Source organism: Xyrauchen texanus, chromosome 4 (assembly GCF_025860055.1).
Source record: "Xyrauchen texanus isolate HMW12.3.18 chromosome 4, RBS_HiC_50CHRs, whole genome shotgun sequence".
Classification (NCBI taxonomy): Eukaryota; Metazoa; Chordata; class Actinopteri; order Cypriniformes; family Catostomidae; genus Xyrauchen; species Xyrauchen texanus.
Genome location: NC_068279.1, coordinates 51,085,303 through 51,104,960, shown reverse-complemented (window position 1 = coordinate 51,104,960; position 19,658 = coordinate 51,085,303). Strand labels below are relative to the sequence as shown.

General features: G+C 40.0%; 1 protein-coding gene across 5 annotated transcripts in view; it reads left to right on the top strand.

Annotated features, from left to right (window-relative positions):
- The window catches only part of fktn (fukutin), an 85,564-nt gene that overhangs the window by 49,949 nt on the left and 15,957 nt on the right, over positions 1–19,658 (top strand). For 4 of the 5 annotated variants that reach the window (XM_052125539.1, XM_052125536.1, XM_052125537.1 and 1 more), the window contains exons 3-7: positions 1,731–1,787; positions 1,925–2,125; positions 10,987–11,264; positions 11,460–11,592; positions 13,275–13,404. In XM_052125539.1, the coding sequence (XP_051981499.1) occupies positions 1,731–1,787; positions 1,925–2,125; positions 10,987–11,264; positions 11,460–11,592; positions 13,275–13,404 (799 nt within the window). The remainder of the gene's footprint in view (positions 1–1,730; positions 1,788–1,924; positions 2,126–10,986; positions 11,265–11,459; positions 11,593–13,274; positions 13,405–19,658) is intronic. The other variant, XM_052125540.1, reaches the window with a different exon arrangement.

Below are 19,658 nucleotides of genomic sequence, written 5' to 3'. Positions count from 1 at the left end.
TGAGTACTTAACTTAAAAATACAGGTGCTTATATCATATTATAGGTCATATAATTACAATATCATCAAAATATGATTTATTTCAGTAATTCCATTCAAAAGTGAAACTTGGATAATTTATACATTCATTCCACACAGACTGATATATTTCAAGTGCTCATTCCTTTTAATTTTGATGATTACAACTGACAACTAATGAAAAACCCCAAAATCAGTATCTCAGAAAATTTGAATATTGTGAAAAGGTTCAATATTGAAGACACCGGGTGCCACACTCTAATCAGCTAATTAACTGAAAACACCTGCAAAGGCCTTTAAATGGACTCTCAGTCTAGTTCTGTGGGCTACACAATCATGGGGAAGACTGCTGACTTGACAGCTGTCCAAAAGATGACCATTGACACCTTGCACAAGGAGGGCAAGACACAAAAGGTCATTGCTAAAGAGGCTGGCTGTTCACAGAGCTCTGTGTCCAAGCACATTAATAGAGAGGCGAAGGGAAGGAAAAGATGTGGTAGGAAAAAAGTGTACAAGCAATAGAGATAACCGCACCCTGGAGAGGATTGTGAAACAAAACCCATTCAAAAATGTGGGGGAGATTCACAAAGAGTGGACTGCAGCTGGAGTCAGTGCTTCAAGAACCAGCACGCACAGACGTATGCAAGACATGGGTTTCAGCTGTCGCATTCCTTGTGTCAAGCCACTCTTGAACAAGACACAGCGTCAGAAGCGTCTCGCCTGGGCTAAAGACAAAAAGGACTAGACTGCTGCTGAGTGGTCCAAAGTTATGTTCTCTGATGAAAGTAAATTTTGCATTTCCTTTGGAAATCAAGGTCCCAGAGTCTGTAGGAAGAGAGGAGAGGCACAGAATCCACGTTGCTTGAAGTCCAGTGTAAAGTTTCCACAGTCAGTGATGGTTTGGGGTGCCATGTCATCTGCTGGTGTTGGTCCACTGTGTTTTCTGAGGTCCAAGGTCAGCGCAGTCATCTACCAGGAAGTTTTAGAGCACTTCATGCTTCCTGCTGCTGACCAACTTTATGGAGATGCAGATTTCATTTTCCAACAGGACTTGGCACCTGCACACAGTGTCAAAGCTACCAGTACCTGGTTTAAGGACCATGGTATCCCTGTTCTTAATTGGCCAGCAAACTCCCCTGACCTTAACCCTATAGAAAATCTATGGGGTATTGTGAAGAGGAAGATGCGATACGCCAGACCCAACAATGCAGAAGAGCTGAAGGCCACTATCAGAGCAACCTGGGCTCTCATAACACTCGAGCAGTGCCACAGACTGATCGACTCCATGCCACGCCGCATTGCTGCAGTAATTCAGGCTAAAGGAGCCCCAACTAAGTATTGAGTGCTGTACATGCTCATACTTTTCATGTTCATACTTTTCAGTTGGCCAACATTTCTAAAAATCCTTTTTTTGTATTGGTCTTAAGTAATATTCTAATTTTCCGAGATACTGAATTTTCAACTTTTTGATGATATTCTAATTATATGACCAGCACCTGTACATCTGGATGAATAACAGTAATAATTGTTTAATTGGCACTGTAATAATCACAAGTAATATCACTGTGCAAGTAATTTTAATGGTCCTAAAATTTTTATAAAAAATTATATTATATATTTTTTAAAGGTTTCACCCAGATTCACCCATGTGTCATACACCCAAGTTTGTTGATTGATGTCTTATAAGTAATGACGTTTTTTTTTTCACTGTAGAATGGGCTTAACATCTTGAGTGGTAAAGAATATCTTTCTGGGAAAGACGCACAGTGGGTGAGTCTAATTTAACTGTTGTGAAGATGGCAGTTTTACTTTCCAGATATTACACTGCGTTCTGTCTAGGTTTGGTGTGCTAATTTAGGGTGCTAATACCATGTCTTGTTTTCTCCTTCATGTTTATTTAAATATAGCACTTGGTGAAGAAGTTCCTCGGGCTGGTCCATAAATTTAATTTGCCTGTGTTTCTGGTGGACACTGCCTCTCTGAACCTCCTGTCCCAGGATGCCATTCTATACAGGGACAGTCAGCTGAAAGAGCCCCACTGCAGTTTTCTCTGCACACACAGGGACTTCACCACCTTTGCACTGCTTGGAAACCTCTGGAAGTATAATGTAAAGAAATAAATAGACACTTATTTTTGTATTAATTGTTGATCCCGTTTCATTGTTCAGTTGAAATAGCAAAAAAAAAGCACACACGTGCGTCCACACATAAAAAAAAAAAAAAAAAAAACTAAAACCAAAGACTATTTTTTGGACATCCCTTTCAATTAACAAGTTTGGCTAGGCCCCTTAATTCCAGTGAAGACAAATCTAAATGCTGTGACACAATTACATTCTCGAGATTTGTGTACCTGCAACTTTGTAGTTTGGGGAGAGGGCCCTTTTCTGCTCCAGCATGACAATGACCTTATGCACAATACAAGGTTAAAACATGTTTTGAGTCTGGTGTGGAACAACTTAACTGACCTGCACAAAGGCCAGACCTGAACCCTACTGATCACCTTTAGAATGCATTAGATCGGTATCGGCTCCGGTAATAAATGTTTTTTTTATTGGATCGGGAATCAGTCTGCCAAAAGTGTGTTAGTAATGGTTGTTACTTTTCTATTTAAAAAAAAGAACTATAAAAACACCATTAAAGAAGTCCACATATAGGGCCATTTATAGGCAAATTAGGCAGTCACCTAGGTGGTTGACAAGCTCTGTCCGAATTTGCATACTTTCCTACTATATAGTATGCCAAAAATGTGTGCCAATGGAGTAGGACAGTGATTCCCAACCGGGGGTATTAGAGCAGTTTCCAGGGGGTAAGCGAAAAGAATTGTATTTTGCCATGTTGACTCATATTATTTAAAATAAAATTAGGATTTTAAAATTAAGGATCTTCATTTAATAATCTCAGTATCCATTTTATAAAATACCAGTATCAAACTTAAAAAAAAAACATATCTTTATAACAGAAGTATGAAAGATAACAACATCCATACAAAAAAGATATTGATCAACCGATACATCGCAGTGGCTGATATTCAGAATTTTTTATTACGAATTTTATTTGGATTACCTCACATTCCTAAATACAGTAAAAGAACGTTCCTTTATAGTTCTGACACTTAAAACAGAGATCTGGCATATTTGGGTTGAACTTATTTATCATTCCAGGATTTACATAAATGCAAATTATCCAGTTATATTGGATCATCTTAAATCTGGTGTAAATTGACAAGTACTGGGCTCTTGTACATATCTGACTCATTCTGAATCCTAGAGGTCATATCGCAAATCTATACTTCAAGCTTCCCTCTTTGATTAGGATGATTCTTGAGAGCTGTTTATAAATTTGCTTTAAAGTAAAGAAACTTGATTTAAGCTTCTTTTCTCATAAAACATTACCTTTTGGTTGTTCTGTCAGAGAAGGTCTAATTAGTGAATGATTTTGGTTGGTGTTGATATAACTTCAAATGTGAAAAATTTGTAGAAGTGTGACTTAGGGATGCCAATTTTTTCCTGGAGATCATTGAAAGACATATGACCTAAAAAAGGTCACCAATCTTACAAATGCCCTTTAATGCCCACTGTTTAAAACCCATATTGTTTCCCCAAATAGTGGAAAAGTGAGAAAGCTGGGATTTATCACTAAACATTGATGACAAGGGGCATCCTATCATGTGTCCCTGAGTAAGTTAAAACATTTCGATATCCTAACCTCCGTCATTGGTTTGTATTTCAACATTTTAACCCATCGTTGAATTGTTCTTCCAAAACCGAAACAATACAATACCTCAGTCATGTACAGCCACTCTACCCAATTAAATGCTTTTTCAGTGTCGAGTGTTAGAATATACGGAACTGGGGCTTCCCTATTTGCGTACATAATGTTAAAATCTGCCAGAAATTGTGGGTGTTCTGACCATTTTCTAGTTTTGGAAATGATCTTTGTGTCTGTATTAAGTAGGGAGATTGGTCTGTTTGACTCTAATTTGGTAGGAGATTTGTCAGGTTTTTAAATTAGAGTAATTATATCACATCTCCGCGTGGGTGGAGGATACATTTTTTTAAATGACACTACATACATTTCTTTCAAAGGGCCAGTGAGTTTGTCTTTGAAAAGCTTGTATGTGTCAACTGGCAGTCCATCGGGGCCTACCAATTTACCGTTCTTTTGAGTAGATATAGCTAATAACTAAAGGTTGCTGAGGAACTGAAATTGATCTTCTATAATGTTGGCTGATTCAGACTTTTAAAATTAAGCAAAAGTGTTATTTATCTCTGAATGGTTAGACGTTATTTCTCCATTCAGAGATTTAATATTATTAATAGCTTATTTGGCATTTTATGTTTTAATCCGCCATGCTAGTAATTCCCTGCTTTTTCCCCATGCTCATATAAAGATTGTTTCGACCTTATTAAACCGTTTTTAGCTTTCGTTATAGAAAGTGTATAATACCTGATGTGACTAAATAGGCCTTTTCCTCTACAATCTTGATTTCTTTTTCCAATGTTTCTAATTACAATTTAAGTTTTTGAGCTGGTATAGCAAATTGTCTGTCCTCGAATATATGCCTTAAATGGTTCCCACCTCATAGAGTTTTGTTTTATAAATTATGGTAACTGGACCATGGTCAGAGATGACAATTCGACACTCTTGGAAAGAGGTAATTGAAAATGAAAAATGGTCTATATGAGAGTTACTTTTTGTCATAAGCAGCCTGAGTATATTCTTTTACTAGGGTATACGAATCACACAAATTACGTTCTTTCATATAATCCTATAACTTTTTCCTAGATTGTAAATGTGCTGTATATGAGCATGTTGAATGGTCAAGATTATGAGACAGTGTGCAGTTAAAGTCCCCAGCTATTAGTAATTTATCCGGTTGGGAAGATATTAAAAGAAACTTTTAACAGTCTGTGTTGAGGCCATAAACATTAGCCATTATCACATTTTCATTAAAAATACAATCTTGAACTATTATGTATTATGTTTTGAACTATTATTGTCCTGCTCTATCACATATAATCTTAGATATTTGAAATTGGATTGATTTGTGTATTGGCATCATAACCCTCATAGAATTCCTCTCCAGCATCTACGTATTAGTGTGTCGTTAGATGATATGTGGAATTCTTGTAAAAATAAGATTGAAGGATTGAATTGTTTAATTCTTGTAATTACTTGCTGGATTTTATGTTCATTTGACCAATTTCTCAAGTCAAGTCAAGTCAAGTGGTTTTTATTGTCGTTTCAACCATATACAGTTAGTACAGTACACAGCGAAATGAGACAACGTTCCACCAGGACCATGGTGCTATATAAAACAACATAGGACAAACCCAGAACCCCATGAGACTACACAGACTAAATAACATACCTATATAAAGTGCACGTGCAACGTGTGCAAAAAGTACGGGACAGTACAATAAATTACTAACAATGAACAGGACAATAGACACAGTAAGGTACCAGTACACAGTAGTGCAAAAAGATGACAGTTTCTAAAAATGCCAAATGTAAACATAACATACTATGAGATAGTGTTCTACGTACATAGCAGTTATTGAGGTAGCAGCCAGTTAAAAAGTGGCAAAATTAAAGTGCATCTCAGGACATATGTGTGTGTGTCAAACCAGTCTCTGAGTATTGAGGAGTCTGATGGCTTGGGGGAAGAAGCTGTTACACAGTCTGGCTGTGAGGGCCCGAATGCTTCGGTACCACTTGCCAGACGGCAGGAGGGTGAAGAGTTTGTGTGAGGGGTGTGTGTTGTCGTCCACAATGCTGGTTGCTTTGCGTATGCAGTGTTTTTTGTAAATCTCTTTGATGGAGGCGAACTTGATGATGTAATTTTTTTTGCTGCACAGTCGTGAGTCAGCAGAGTGAACAGCAGTGGACTGAGCACACAGCCCTGGGGGGCCCCAGTGCTCAGTTTGATGGTGGTGGTGGAGATGCTGTTCCCGATCCGGACTAACTGAGGTCTCCCAGTAAGGAAGTCCAGGATCCAGTTGCAGAGGGAGGTGTCCAGGCCCAGCAGGTTCAGCTTTCCAATCAGGTGCTGGGGAATGATTGTGTTGAATGCTGAGCTGAAATCTATGAACAGCATTCGAACGTATGAGTCCTTTTTATCTAGGTGGGTGAGGGCCAGATGGAGGGTGGTGGCGGCGATGTCATCGTCTGTTGAATGGTTTGGACGATATACAAACTGCCCAAACTGCAGTGGGTCTAGCGAGGGGGTCAGCTGGGTCTTAATGTGCCTCATGATGAGCCTCTCGAAGCACATCATGATGATGGGTGTGAGTGCGATGGGACGGTAGTCATTGAGGCAGGACACTAAAGACTTCTTTGGCATGGGGACGATGGTGGTGGCCTTGAAGCACGTTGGAACGACGGCGCTGCTTAGAGAGATGTTGAAGATGTCGGTAAGAACATCTGCCAGCTGGTCTGCACACCTGGTTGTTGAGATGAGGGGTGGTCTTCCTCTCCACCACGTTGTTCTGCACTTCAAACCAAGTGTAGAAGTTGTTCAGCGCATCTGGAAGGGAGGCATCTCTGTCACAGGCAACTGATGTTGTTCTGTAGTTGGTTATGGCCTGGATGCCCTGCCACATGCGCCGCGTGTCACTGCTGTCCTGGAAGTGACTGGATTCTCTGGGCGTGTGCGCGCTTTGCCTCTGATGGCCCGGGACAGTTTGGCCCTCGCTGTTCTTAGGGCTGCCTTGTCGCCTGCTCTGAAGGCGAAATCTCTGGTCCTCAGCTGCGCGCACCTCCGCAGTCATCCACGGCTTCTGGTTGGAGCGTGCTACTTCTTGCTGATGTAGCTGGTCACTGATGCTGTGTATTCTTCCAAGTTGGTAGAGTCAGCCATATGTTGCAGCCTCCCTGAACATTTGCCAGTCAGTACACTCAAAACAGTCTTGAATAGCAAAGATGGCTCCTGCTGGCCAGGTTTTCACCTGCTTCTGAAGCGGTTTTGTGCATCTGACGAGCGGTCTGTATGCTGGAATTAGTATAACAGAGATGTTGTCTGAGTAGCCGAGGTGGGGGCGGGGCTCCGACCGGTATGTACCTGGGATGTTTGTGTAAACAAGATCAAGCGCGTTCACCCCTCTCGTTGCAAAGTCCACATACTGATGGAATTTAGGGAGCACCGTCTTGAGATTCGCATGGTTGAAATCTCCAGCAACAATAAACAGTCCGTCAGGGTGAGCGTTCTGCAGTTTGCTCATAGCCCCACACAGTTCACAGAGCGCTGCCTTAGCGTTCGCGCTGGGGGGAATGTAAACTCCGGTTATGATAACAGTGGTGAATTCCCGTGGTAAATAAAAAGGTCTGAATGTAACATTCACAAGATCCACCAGCGATGAGCAGTAGCTAGAGACTAGCATAGAGTTCTTGCACCATTCCGTGTTGATGTAAAAACACAAGCCACCACCGCGAGTCTTAACCACACAGAGCTGCATTTCTGTCAGCCGAAACGAGGCGAGCCCGTCTAGCTGAATGGTGGCGTCCGGAACTCTGTCGCTGAGCCACGTCTCCGTGAAAACAAAGACGCAGCAGTCTCTAAACTCACGTTGCGTAGCCTGCTGGAGTCGGATGTAGTCCAGTTTATTGTCCAGGGAGTAAATATTCGAGAGCAGGATAGATTGGAGAGCCGGCCGGCAAAGGTTTGTTTTTAGCCTAGCATGGACCTCTGCCCTATTGCCGCGCTTCCACGCTCACCGCTTACAACGTCCTCTCCCCCGGCCACCGGCATCAGGCGACGCCGAGGACTGGAGGCCTGGTCTCCGCAGCAAGCCGAGTTTGCGTAGCGCCTCCTGCAGGTCATCATGCAGCTTGGTTGTTGCATGAATCCTATATTTGAGCAGTGTCTGGCGATGGTAAACACGAACACCGGTTGCTCCGATGTCCATGTGCTACAAAAGTCTGGTTATTTAACAAAATAGCACCATTTTGATCCGGAGTGGCCGCAGCGTGCTACCATGCCGCCATCTTGGATCTAGGAGATAAATATTATATTTATCTCCTAACTGGTGGTCATTATTGTTTTAATGCATAAATTGTGATCTTATCAAGACAACTACTCTGTCTCTTAGTCTGTTTATAATGAAGTACAATTTGTCCCATAGTTGAAAAATAGTCAAATGTAAATATGAACAAAAAAAATAAAATGGTTTCTAGTGAGAGCCGTAATGCAGGTGAGCATGCATTTGGTGCAATTATCCCACGCAAAAGTGTGCGCGCTTTGCCTCTGATGGCCTGGGACAGTTTGGCCCTCGCTGTTCTTAGGGCTGTCTTGTCGCCTGCTCTGAAGGCGGAATCTCTGGTCCTCAGCTGCGCGCACCTCCGCAGTCATCCACGGCTTCTAGTTGGAGCGTGTGGTGATGATCTTGGAGAAAGTGGCATAATGAAGTACAATTTCTCCCATAGTTGAAAAATAGTCAAATGTAAATATGAACTAAAAAAATAAAATGGTTTCTAGTGAGAGCCGTAATTTAGGTGAGCATGCATTTGGTGCAATTATCCCACGCAAAAGTCTCCTTTTAGAGGACGTGTCAAAAATATTTGCACGTAGTTATTTGCAAGTTTTTTTTTCTTAGCGAATCACCCGCAAACATCCCAAAGACGTGCACACACAATTTCATAGGTTCCACAAGCAAATTAGTACCCATTATCAGAATGTTGTCAACCTGATTTTTATTCATATTTGCGCTGGCATCTTTGCCCTCAGCTAGCATGCTAGGAAGTTGAGTAGCAGACTGGGAATTGGAGTCATCTTGATTACCCTGTTTTTTTCTTTGCTGTGTGCAATGTCATTGTGCCCTAGAGTTGTTAATAGTATCTTGCAGGTACTTGTTCAATTTCAGACATAATGAGGCTGTTTTGTTAGATATAATTTGCCACCGTTCTCTATAATTGATTGACCCGAGCTCAAACCCTCAACAGAAATCTTCACCTACTCACAGACACAGATAAGACAATATCATCCCTCACCCCACAATGATTCAGCCAGTTCTGTCTATGCCTCATTCACACCCTACAACAACTACAAATTTATTATAATAAAGAACCTGTGTCACTCCCCTCTCTTTAATATTCGCTCAACCAAAACCCGGAACTGTCGGTTTTCTAAAGAGACAGTACCATTTTAGCATTTGCTGTACATATCAATATTGTTTGTTTAAACATGTTAATATTCTGTATACCAAATGATAAACTAATGATAGAAATCTATTTTTTTATTATTATATAAAGTGTATAAATTATATTTAGTCTGTGGTAAACATCTTTGGTTTTGTGTCGATGAGGTACTTATGGCAAAAAAGGTTATGAAACACTGTTCCCACAATTCCCAAAGGATAGAATCAGAATGAGCTTTATTTAGATCGAGGCACAGATCTGGGGAAGGGTACAGAAACATTTCTGCAGCATTGAAGGTCCCAGTGAGCACAGTGGCTTCCATCATCTGTGAATGGAATAAGTTTGGAACCACCAAACTCATTGGAGCTGGCCGCCCGGCCAAACTGAGCGATCGGGGGAGAAGGGCCTTAGTCAGGGAGGTGACCAAGAACCCGATGGTCACTGTGACAGAGCTCCAGCGTTTCTCTGTGGAGAGAGGAGAACCTTCCAGAAGAACAACCATCTCTGCAGCACTCCACCAATCTGTATGGTAGAGTGGCCAGACGGAAGCCACTCCTCAGTAAAAGACACATGACAGCCCGCCATGAGTTTGCCAAAAGGCACCTGAAGGACTCTCAGACCATGAGAAACAAAATGTATGGTCTGATGAAACAAAGATTGAACTCTTTAGCCTGAATTAACTTATCACCTCTTATCACCTGGCCAATACCATCCCTACAGTGAAGCATAGTGGTGGCAGCAGCATCATGCTGTGTGGATATTTTTCAGCGGCAAGAACTGGGAGACTAGTCAAGATCGAGGGAAAGATGAATGCAGCAATGTACAGAGACATCCTTGATGAAAACCTGCTCCAGAGCGCACTGGACCTCAGACTGGGGTGACTGTTCTTCTTCCAACAGGACAACGACCCTAAGCACACAGCCAATATAACAAAGGAGTGGCTACGTGACAACTCTGTGAATGTCCTGGAGTGGCCCAGCCAGAGCCCAGACTTGAACCCAATTAAACATCTCTGGAGAGATCTGAAAATGGCTGTGCACTGACGCTCCCCATTCAAACCTGATGGAGCTTGAGAGGTCCTGCAAAGAAGAATGGGATAAAAGACTTGAGGCTGTAATTGGTGCCAAAGGTACTTCAACAAAGTATTGAGCAAAGGCTGTGAATACTTATTTACATGTGGGGTTTTTGTTTTTGTTTTTTATTTTTAATAAATTTGCAAAGATTTCCAACAAACTTCTTTCACGTTGTCATTATGGGGTATTGTTTGTAGAATTTTGAGGAAAATTATGAATTTAATCCATTTTGGAATAAGGTAACATAACAAAATGTGGAAAAAGTGAAGCGCTGTGAATACTTTCCGGATGCACTGTACACGTGCTGTAGTAGCTAGCTGGACCTTCTTTTCTTGATGTACGGATGTGATGTAAACACGCACGGATGACTGATGGAAGTATGCAATTTCCCGCCAAATAGTCATGCTAGTCATGATTATAGGCTTACCGTAGTGAATCGGGGTAAGGCAAATACATGGTTTGGAATATGGAGTGTTGGTGTACTGCTCAATGAAATTGTGTTAATTTCGAACCAAAAATCTTACATTGTGTAGCTTTAACTGTAAAAGATGACATATCAGTACATTCATCAAAAGACAAATTACATTCTAGCATCTTTAGAGGTTTTTGGTCCAATAATTTATACCTCTGTTTGGTCAGAATTTAGTTAAAAAGGGTATGGAATTTTAGGATGGAAAATGCCAAAAACACATCTTCTCACCATATTGTTGTTTTTGTAGATTATAAATGGAATAGAGCAATGATTATTTATTATTATTGTGCAGGCTGCTCTGCTAGAGGCGGCAGAAGAACGAGGTCTGGAACTGCTGGAGATACGTGGGAAGGACCCCAGACTTCTCAACATGGATGATCTTATGGGAAATGAGATACCTCTGCACTTTCTGTTCCGCTTTAACAATCATCTGGTTCATGTGGTGGTTCTGTATGAGCGCAGTGGGCAGTACCTCTGGCATGCCCCCTTCAGGTTGAGAGCAAGTATGGACAGGACCTTTGCCCCCTTCAGGAAACTGGACTTTGGCCGTCATGCAGGGGCCTATGACAGGTAATGCTATGATAATTGCATGTGTACACACATTTTTGGTAAATAAATGTAAATGAGTTCAGATGCATGCTGGCTGTGTCCATCTGTGTACCTGTTACCAAAGAACTAGTCAGTCATTGATAACTTCAAACTACATACAAACACTAATGCTACTAATGGGATTTCAAGAAGTTAAAAAATCTTGTGTCTTTTCAGGCCTGAGCTCATGCTAACCACTCTTGATGGGCTAGATGTACGAATACCCAAAAACTACTCACTTTTCCTCCATGAGCATTCTAACAACCACTTTTTGGAGTGTAGCTACAGAGAAGCTAGGGCCTTCTACCAGGTATTTAGCACTGTTATTTGATGGGCAAAAAAGAAACCTGTCTGCGTTTGTGATTAAAGTGTATGTACTTGAAGCTGTTTAAAGGAATTGTTTACCCAGAAATGAAAATTCTCTCATTATTTACTTACCCTGATGCCATCCCAGATGTGTATGACTGTCTTTCTTCAGCAGAACACAAATTAAGATTTTTAGAACAATGTTGAAACGCTGTAGGTCCTTATAATGCAAGTAATCTGGTGCCATCAGGCTGCTGGCTATTTGATGGTCCAAAAGGCATATTTAGGCAGCATAAAAGTATCAGTTATTGTCTTCTGAAGCAAATTGATAGGTTGGTGTAAGAAACAAATAAATTAAACAAAATATATATATATTTTTTTAACTTTAAATCTTTGCTTCCGCCCAGTGTTCTATTGCGGTTTGAAATGAACTAACTCTTGCGTGACATTCGTTTCTCTGTTTTATACAAAGTGCACACTTCTGACTTCTCATGTGAATGCGCCATGGTGCTTACATCACTGCTGTATCGACTGCTGGCAGGAAGCAATCTTTTTAAAGTTAATAAAGCTTTAATTATCGATTTGTTTCTTACACCTCGATTTGTTTCTTCAGAAGACAAGATCGAGTTGCGTAGATAAATTTTATGCTGCCTAAATATTCATTTTGGACTGTCAAATAGCCAGCAGCCTGATGGCACACATTTACTTTTGTTATAAGGCCCTACAGAGCTTCAACATTTTTCTAAAAATCATAATTTGTGTTAGTGATCTTAATGGAATAATTCACCCAACTCATTCCACTCCAACACGTATGACTTTCTTCTGCAGAACACAAATAATGATATTTTGAAGAACATATAAGTTCTTTCAATGTGGACACAAATTTCAAGTTCCAAAAAAGCACATCAAAGTAGCATAAATGTAATCCATACGTGAGAGAGGTTCTGCCAAGAGGTTGATGGTAAATACTAGAAAATGAATATGCAAGATCTTACTGTTGTATAATGAGACCAGGATTAAATACCTGGCAACTGCATGCAGCATCACCTCCTTGAAGTCTGCACTGTGAAGCTTCACAGGGCACTTCAGAGGGAGAACAATCATTTGTAGGGTTGTTTTAAACAGAATTTCAAATGAAATTTACTTAAATTGAGTGACAAATTACCTTTCAGCCCTCCAAATCTCTCACAGTGGAACGTAAAGTTTTAGAAGGGAATAGGGCATAAGAATGATCACTTCTGAATGGAATGTACCTCTGGTTAAAGCAGCCACATGAGCACAAGGGTTTGCATGCAAGAAATTATGCCATCTGTTGCCATTTGGCCAGATTTCAAGATTTTAGATAATAAAGACTTACATTTTGCCTGTTGCTCACCCAGAGCTATTACATTGCCTCAGAAGATGTGGAATAAACCACCTGAATCATATGGTTTACATGTATGCTGCCTTTATGTGCATTCTGGAGCTTGAAATCTTTGATCCTTATTGAAAAAAATTACATTCTTCAAAATACCTTTGTGTTGCACAGAAGAAGGAAAGACACTGGTTTTGAACAGCACGAGGGTGAGTAAAGGATGAGAATTATTATTATTTTTGGTTTAGCTATTCCACGGGACTGATTGAAATTTAAGCATTACATGTCTATAGGGCTTTGTCACTTATCGGTGTCCAAATCATTTTGTGCAGCTGTACCCTGATGATACCTCTCTAGAGGCGATGAACTTCAGGATGAGGGCAAAAAGTCTTATTCACCTTGCTTCTAAAGTCCTCACTGTGCTTGGGGTCCCTTTTTGGCTGAGCAGTGGAACATGTCTTGGTGAGAAACTCTGAAAAGATGAAAATCTCAATCAATAAACTAAGTTCCCAAACTAAATTCCTTGTTTGAGAAGCATGTCTAATCTCAGTGTAAAGTCTAAAATCAGTTTCTGCATTTGCAGTTCAGAGATTCCATCAGCAGGTGGTAAGAAAGTCCATGTCCCACCTCTGAATATAAAGTGGAACATCAAATGTCCAATAACTTTTGTAGCTGTTCTATGAAACATACATTTTGAGATTTGTGTTAAACTTTCCAGAGGTTGTCATGGAAATTCTAAATCTGACTTGAGACTCTCATTGGCAGTGTTTGAAATTAACACCCACCAACCCAGCAAATGGGAAACAAATCGACAGTGGCGGGTAACTCCGTCACTCTTACCAGCCACTTTGAACCGTACTTTTCAGGGTTTTTCCTGTATTCAAAATTCTACGAAGGTCGGGCAACTCTTGAGCTGCTTCTGAAGCTAATTTAATGGTATTCATGCCTCTCATAACTTGTGCATCTGTGTGGGGAAAATTAAGCGTGTTACTGCCGCAGCGCACATTATGTGGGGTGTCCAATAGCGTGTGATGAGCGGAATGAAGTGAGCATTCTGTAATTCATTCCAATGGGATGAGCGAGGTGGATTCTCATCAGAATTAATTGAAATCAGTGGACGCATGCCAGTGGAAACGTACGGTCAGCATGCTCCAGAGCGAAATTTGCGTGATTCATTCTGGCTTTACTTGATATCAGGGTGGTCAGCAGAGACCATAAAACTTGTGTGACCCATTTTTTTTAATTCTACAGAGAACATGGTATAAAGCTGTATATGGAGGAAATCATACCCCTCAAACTGCTAGACAATCCACTTCATTAAAAACAGCACTGGTGAGGTAAAAAGGAAACAAATAATACACATGCTCAGTTTTTACTGAAACACTTTGGTATTTAGTAATGTTTTAATAAAAAGTTTTTTCCTTGCACTAACTGGTAACTTGTATAGATTAATATTTAATCTATTAGAGTGAATCTTATTGATTAGATTTTTATTACAACTGTAAATGTTTCTAAATGTCTTTAGGCTATTAGTGTTTTAAAAAAAAAAAATATATAACAAATACTATAGTTGTTTTGTTTTTTTTAGAAAAGAGTATCTACATTAACCGAACCACAGTAATGGTCTTACATGTGGTTATGGCCTTATCACTACAAATGCCACTGGTAAACAAGGGTAGAACAATGGTAAACTTTCATACTGTATAGGCAAGTCAAATTTAAATGAAGGGATTAAACCTGCCATGAATAATGGTCAAATTATATACAGATATTTCTCCTGTTCTATCTGTCATGACAGATATTCTAAAAGTGGCTTAAATCTGTAGGCCTGTGTCCAGATAAATTAATATAATTCTTGTTCAAATGACAAATGCATGCAGTTACAGTCTGTGAGGCAGGGGATTTTGGCTACTAATGTTGACTGGCTAGTGACCTTGGAAACTACTAGCCACAGTGGCTGGTGAGTCAAAAAGTAAATTTTTAACCCTGCTCATTTGTATCCCAGATACCTTACAACTCGGTCCAATCAAGAGTTTGGTGGCATCCCACCTCAGATATACTCACTTATTCTTAAGATCTCATATATCCTCACTAAGCAGACATATTAACTGATCGTAGACTCAGGCTCTCAAATATGGTATGTTCTTTTGCTGCACAGCAATAACTCCGAGAGAGATTCCAGTTTCCTCTATTCCTTCTTATGGCCAGAAAGATCTTAGAACACACAGTAGAGACTCAACTGAACGAAATAATTTATAAGCTTTTATACATTATTGCATACATAACTGTTAAAATGTCTTAAATCCAGTCTTCCAAAATGTAAGGTCATAAAAAGACTTCTTAATTTTTATTTAAAGAGGTCTTAAATTTGGAACCGGAAAGGCAGGAATTGTGATATGACCTGATGTGATTATCAGTCTTCAAAAGAAACTATTTAATTCAATAAATGCATGAGCTGCATCCTTCAAAGTTTCTCCATGAACCTGTTGTATTTCCCCATTCTTCTAAATGATCCATCCTCAAAGGCTGCCACCCTTCCCATGTCTGGCGATCAGGCCCAGACTGGCCATCGGGAGCACCGGGACAATTCCCGCTGGCCTGGCGACTAAGTTGGCCTGCTGCCAGCCAGCGTTTTTTTTTACAAAAAAATTATTATTCTTATTTTATATTACTACCTTTTACCAGTGATCATTTTTGAATTCGTCATTCAATAAAATTATTATTAATATTAATAACAACAAAAAAAAAAAATCATGATTTTACGATTTGACTTTATGCCTCAGACAAACGGTTAAACAGAAAATGCGAGAAACACTCGATGATGGAGAGAAAACGGCCAGGTGGAGCAGAGAGGGAAAGGACAAAAAAAAAAAAAACCGCACTCCAAGAAGAAGCAGCAAAATGTTGCAAAATTACTGATCTGTTCAGGGCTTCAAGTGCAGGTCAGTTTCATCTGTAAATACTGTACTTTTTTCTTCGTTAACTTAGTATTGAACTGCTAGCAAATGTAAGCGGTAGCGCCCGTCTAACATTACATTCGTGGAGATATCAAAACAAATGAGTGCACACAGAAAACTCACAGAAGAAATGTACTGAGGTAAAAATTCTAATAGTTTTTTTTTTTTTATTTATAACATGTGATTTAGTTTAACATAACACAACTAAGGGAGCTGTTTTGCTGAATATTATCACGATTGAAAATGTTACATTGAATTTATTTTTCAATAAACAAGTAGCGTAGTTAATATTTATTATTAAGTTACTTACATTTTAGACACAAACCATATTAACTGTTTTTGTTCTATTTCACCGACTAAAATAGTTCCAAAGGAAAGCTATAGCAGCGCGGTGTTTTGTTACTGAATGATTCAGCGTTTTGAACGAAGCTTTTGTATGAATGACTCACTAATTAAGACGGTCACTTGCCACCACCTATTGGCGGTTTAGTTTTTTTATATTCAAACATTTATTTAAAACATCAATCTCATGACATTATTTATTGCAGTTGTTATTGCAGTGCACATTTTTTAATTTGATGGGTAATCGCCCTATAGTGACTTATTATTATAACTGAATTTATTGATCAAATGTAAGAATTTGACAAGAAAGTTCTAGTGGAACTTCTTTGATCAACTTTGATGATCGTGCCACAGTGGAGACATTGCAGGCAGAGCTGACAAATTTGGCAGCACATTGGAACAGGCTGAAGATGTCTACTTTGGATAGCTATAGTGTAAAGACAGTGAAGGAGCTCTCAAGAGAATATGACAACCTTTCAGGTGCTGATGAGGGCTTGGATTTGGTGAGCACAGTTTGAAAAACTGCAATATGTTGCCATATCCTGCTGTCTAAATACAACCTTCTCACTGATGCAGTCATTGGACTGGGCTACACATTTTTGTTGACATTGTCTGTGACACAAGTAGCCTGTGAAAGAAGCTTCTCCACACTGAAGCTTGTGAAGAACAGACTTAGGACCTCTATTAATCAGGAACACCTTGAGGCTTTCATGTTAATGTCAACAGAGAGGGAGATACTTGTTGGAATTGACATTGACAACATTATTGATAAAGTTGCTGAGAGCAGCGAAGTCTTACGCAACCTGCTGACCTTCTAAGCTAACATTTTTGTTTAACCTCTCTTCTGCAGTTTATATACACTTATGAGTGAGAAGTAGAGAGGTAGAAACAGCTTTGGACTTCTAGAGTAAATGCTTGTATGTACGTTATGTGCAGACCCATTTGATATTTGGACTGCTTTACTTCTAGGTTGGTTGTTTATGTTTTTATGTTATGGTCATACTGTGAAATAAATGTAATTTAGGGGGAAAAAATACAGGTTGTCCGTGTTTCAAAATTTTATTTGGGTGCATAGGATGGTCTGGATGGGTGTAGGATTTCCCGGCCTGAAATTGTGTCCCAGTCCGGCCCTGCTGGCGATCATGACACTGGTTAAGACCTAACTCTTTGTGTCTGTTTTCAATGTCAATGACTGCCCTATCACCCAAAATACAGAGTCTGGGGCAAAATGACACCCAACTGCCTAAAAAATCACACAACAGACTCCTTCAGCCAAAATTCCTGAATCTCAACACACCACCAAAAGCATGGGTTATGTCTTGGGTATATTCCTTAAGACAAAGCATATACAATCTAGAGGGGGTCCAATAGAACCAATGTAAAATCTTGAATTGCATAAGGTGCACCCTTGCGTCTCCAGATATAGTCTTGAAAGTTTTTTTTTTATTACAGCCCACTCTCCCTCCTCCAAGTCCAAGTTTCAATTTTTCTTCCATAATCTCTTGAGGGTGGTCAAGGTTCCATCCCCCAGACTCTGAATTAACAGGGAGTAATACACTGATGCCTAATGACCTTTTCCAAAAGCAGTGTCTGCCACTTTAGGGGGGTGAATGCTATTCCCAAAAATAGTACAGAGACAGTGGTGCAGCTGTAGATACCTAATCTGGGAGTGTTAAAGCAAATTTTCAAAGGATCTCAACACACTACCAAATGTATTAACCCCCCTCACAATCCACTCTGACCAGCAGAAAGTGGACTTATTGATACCGAGTGCAAATGTGAGATAATGGGGTGTAGTTAGATTGATAGGCTTTGCACTGGCAAAATAGGGGCAAGAACTTCCTGTTCATTACAAAGCCAGGGAGGGGCTCTTTCGGGTGGAAGCGGCCAATGAGCCAAATGTCTGAGACCGAGAAGCATAATAATAAAACAAAATCTTCGGTAGGCCTAGCCCACCTTTGTCAATTGGTCTGTGCAGTTTACTGAAATGTAATCTTATCATTCCAAATGAAAGACTTCGCTATGCTCTCAAATTGCTTGAAATAAGAGAGGAGACATCTATAGGGAGTGACTGTAGCAGGTAGTTGAATTTTGGAATACAGTTCATTTTATTAACATCAACCTTTCCAATCATCGAAAAATGTAATGGAGCCCACCTGCCCACATCGCTCAAACCTTTTTATTAAAGGGTCAAAATTAACTCTTAACTAAATCAGACAGATTTGCTGGGAAATAAATACCCAAATACTTAATTGGGGTACCCAAATACTTAATTAGTTTGGGCCATTGGAAGGGGCCAGCTGGAAAGCCATTAATGGGCAGTATGCTGTCAGAGCCAAAGCTTCTGATTTAGACCAATTGACTTTGTATCATGAGAACTTTCCTGAGAAAAGGAATTAATAATTCTGTGGAGGCAAGGCAAAGATCTAGTGGGATCTGAGACAAATAATAAAATATCCTCCCGCCATCATCCCTGGAAAATCATCCTCCTTTCTTATCGCGGTTGCTAATGGTTCCAGGGCAAGACAGAACAAAAATGGGGAAAGAGGTCAACCCTGCCGGGTGCCCCTATCCAGAGTAAAATAGTCTGAAATTAATCCCATTTGTTTGTACCACCGTTACAGGGTGTCTATAAAGTAACTTACTCCATCAAATAAATGTATTCCCGAACCTGTATATTTCCAAAATCTTAAAAAGATAATCCCGTTCTACCATATCAAATGCCTTTTCGGCATCAAGTAGCGACCGGAGTCTGATCATTTGCCATTGACCACATGATATTGATGAAACGCCTAATGTTATCAGAAGAGTTACGGCCCCAAATAAACCCCACCTGATCTATATGTATAAGAGATGCCATAACTTAATCGGTTAGCCAACATTTTTGACAGTATTAAGAATCAGAATGATCAGGGCTTGTCAAGTAATTTTTATTTGTATAGCACCTTTCACAACACACATCGTTTCAAAGCAGCTTTAGGTCAGGCATTAACGGAGATAAAACCGTAATATCTATAATGTTTTAGAATCATCATTGTGTAGTTTGATAAAATACAATTGTAAATTGTGTTTAAAAATAGCAAGCCGAAGGCGACTGTGACAAGGAACACAAAACTCTTGGTTAATGGTGAAAAATAACCTGGAGAAACCAGACTCACTGACTCATTAGACCAAGGTGATGCAGGCAGAGATCAGTTAGGTGCATCGCAGTTCAACCTGGCCGGTAATTTCTGTGAGGTCTATCCTAAATCCAAGGTTCAGGCAATGGCATATGAAGTATCCCATTGGTTGGAGTTTGCATCAGCTCATCCTCTGAAGGCCATTGTAATAGACTGAAGTGATGATTGGCTGGCACCTGCTGCTATTAGTCATCATCACATAGCAACACGCAGCAAGAATGGAGCTGGATCCAGCCGG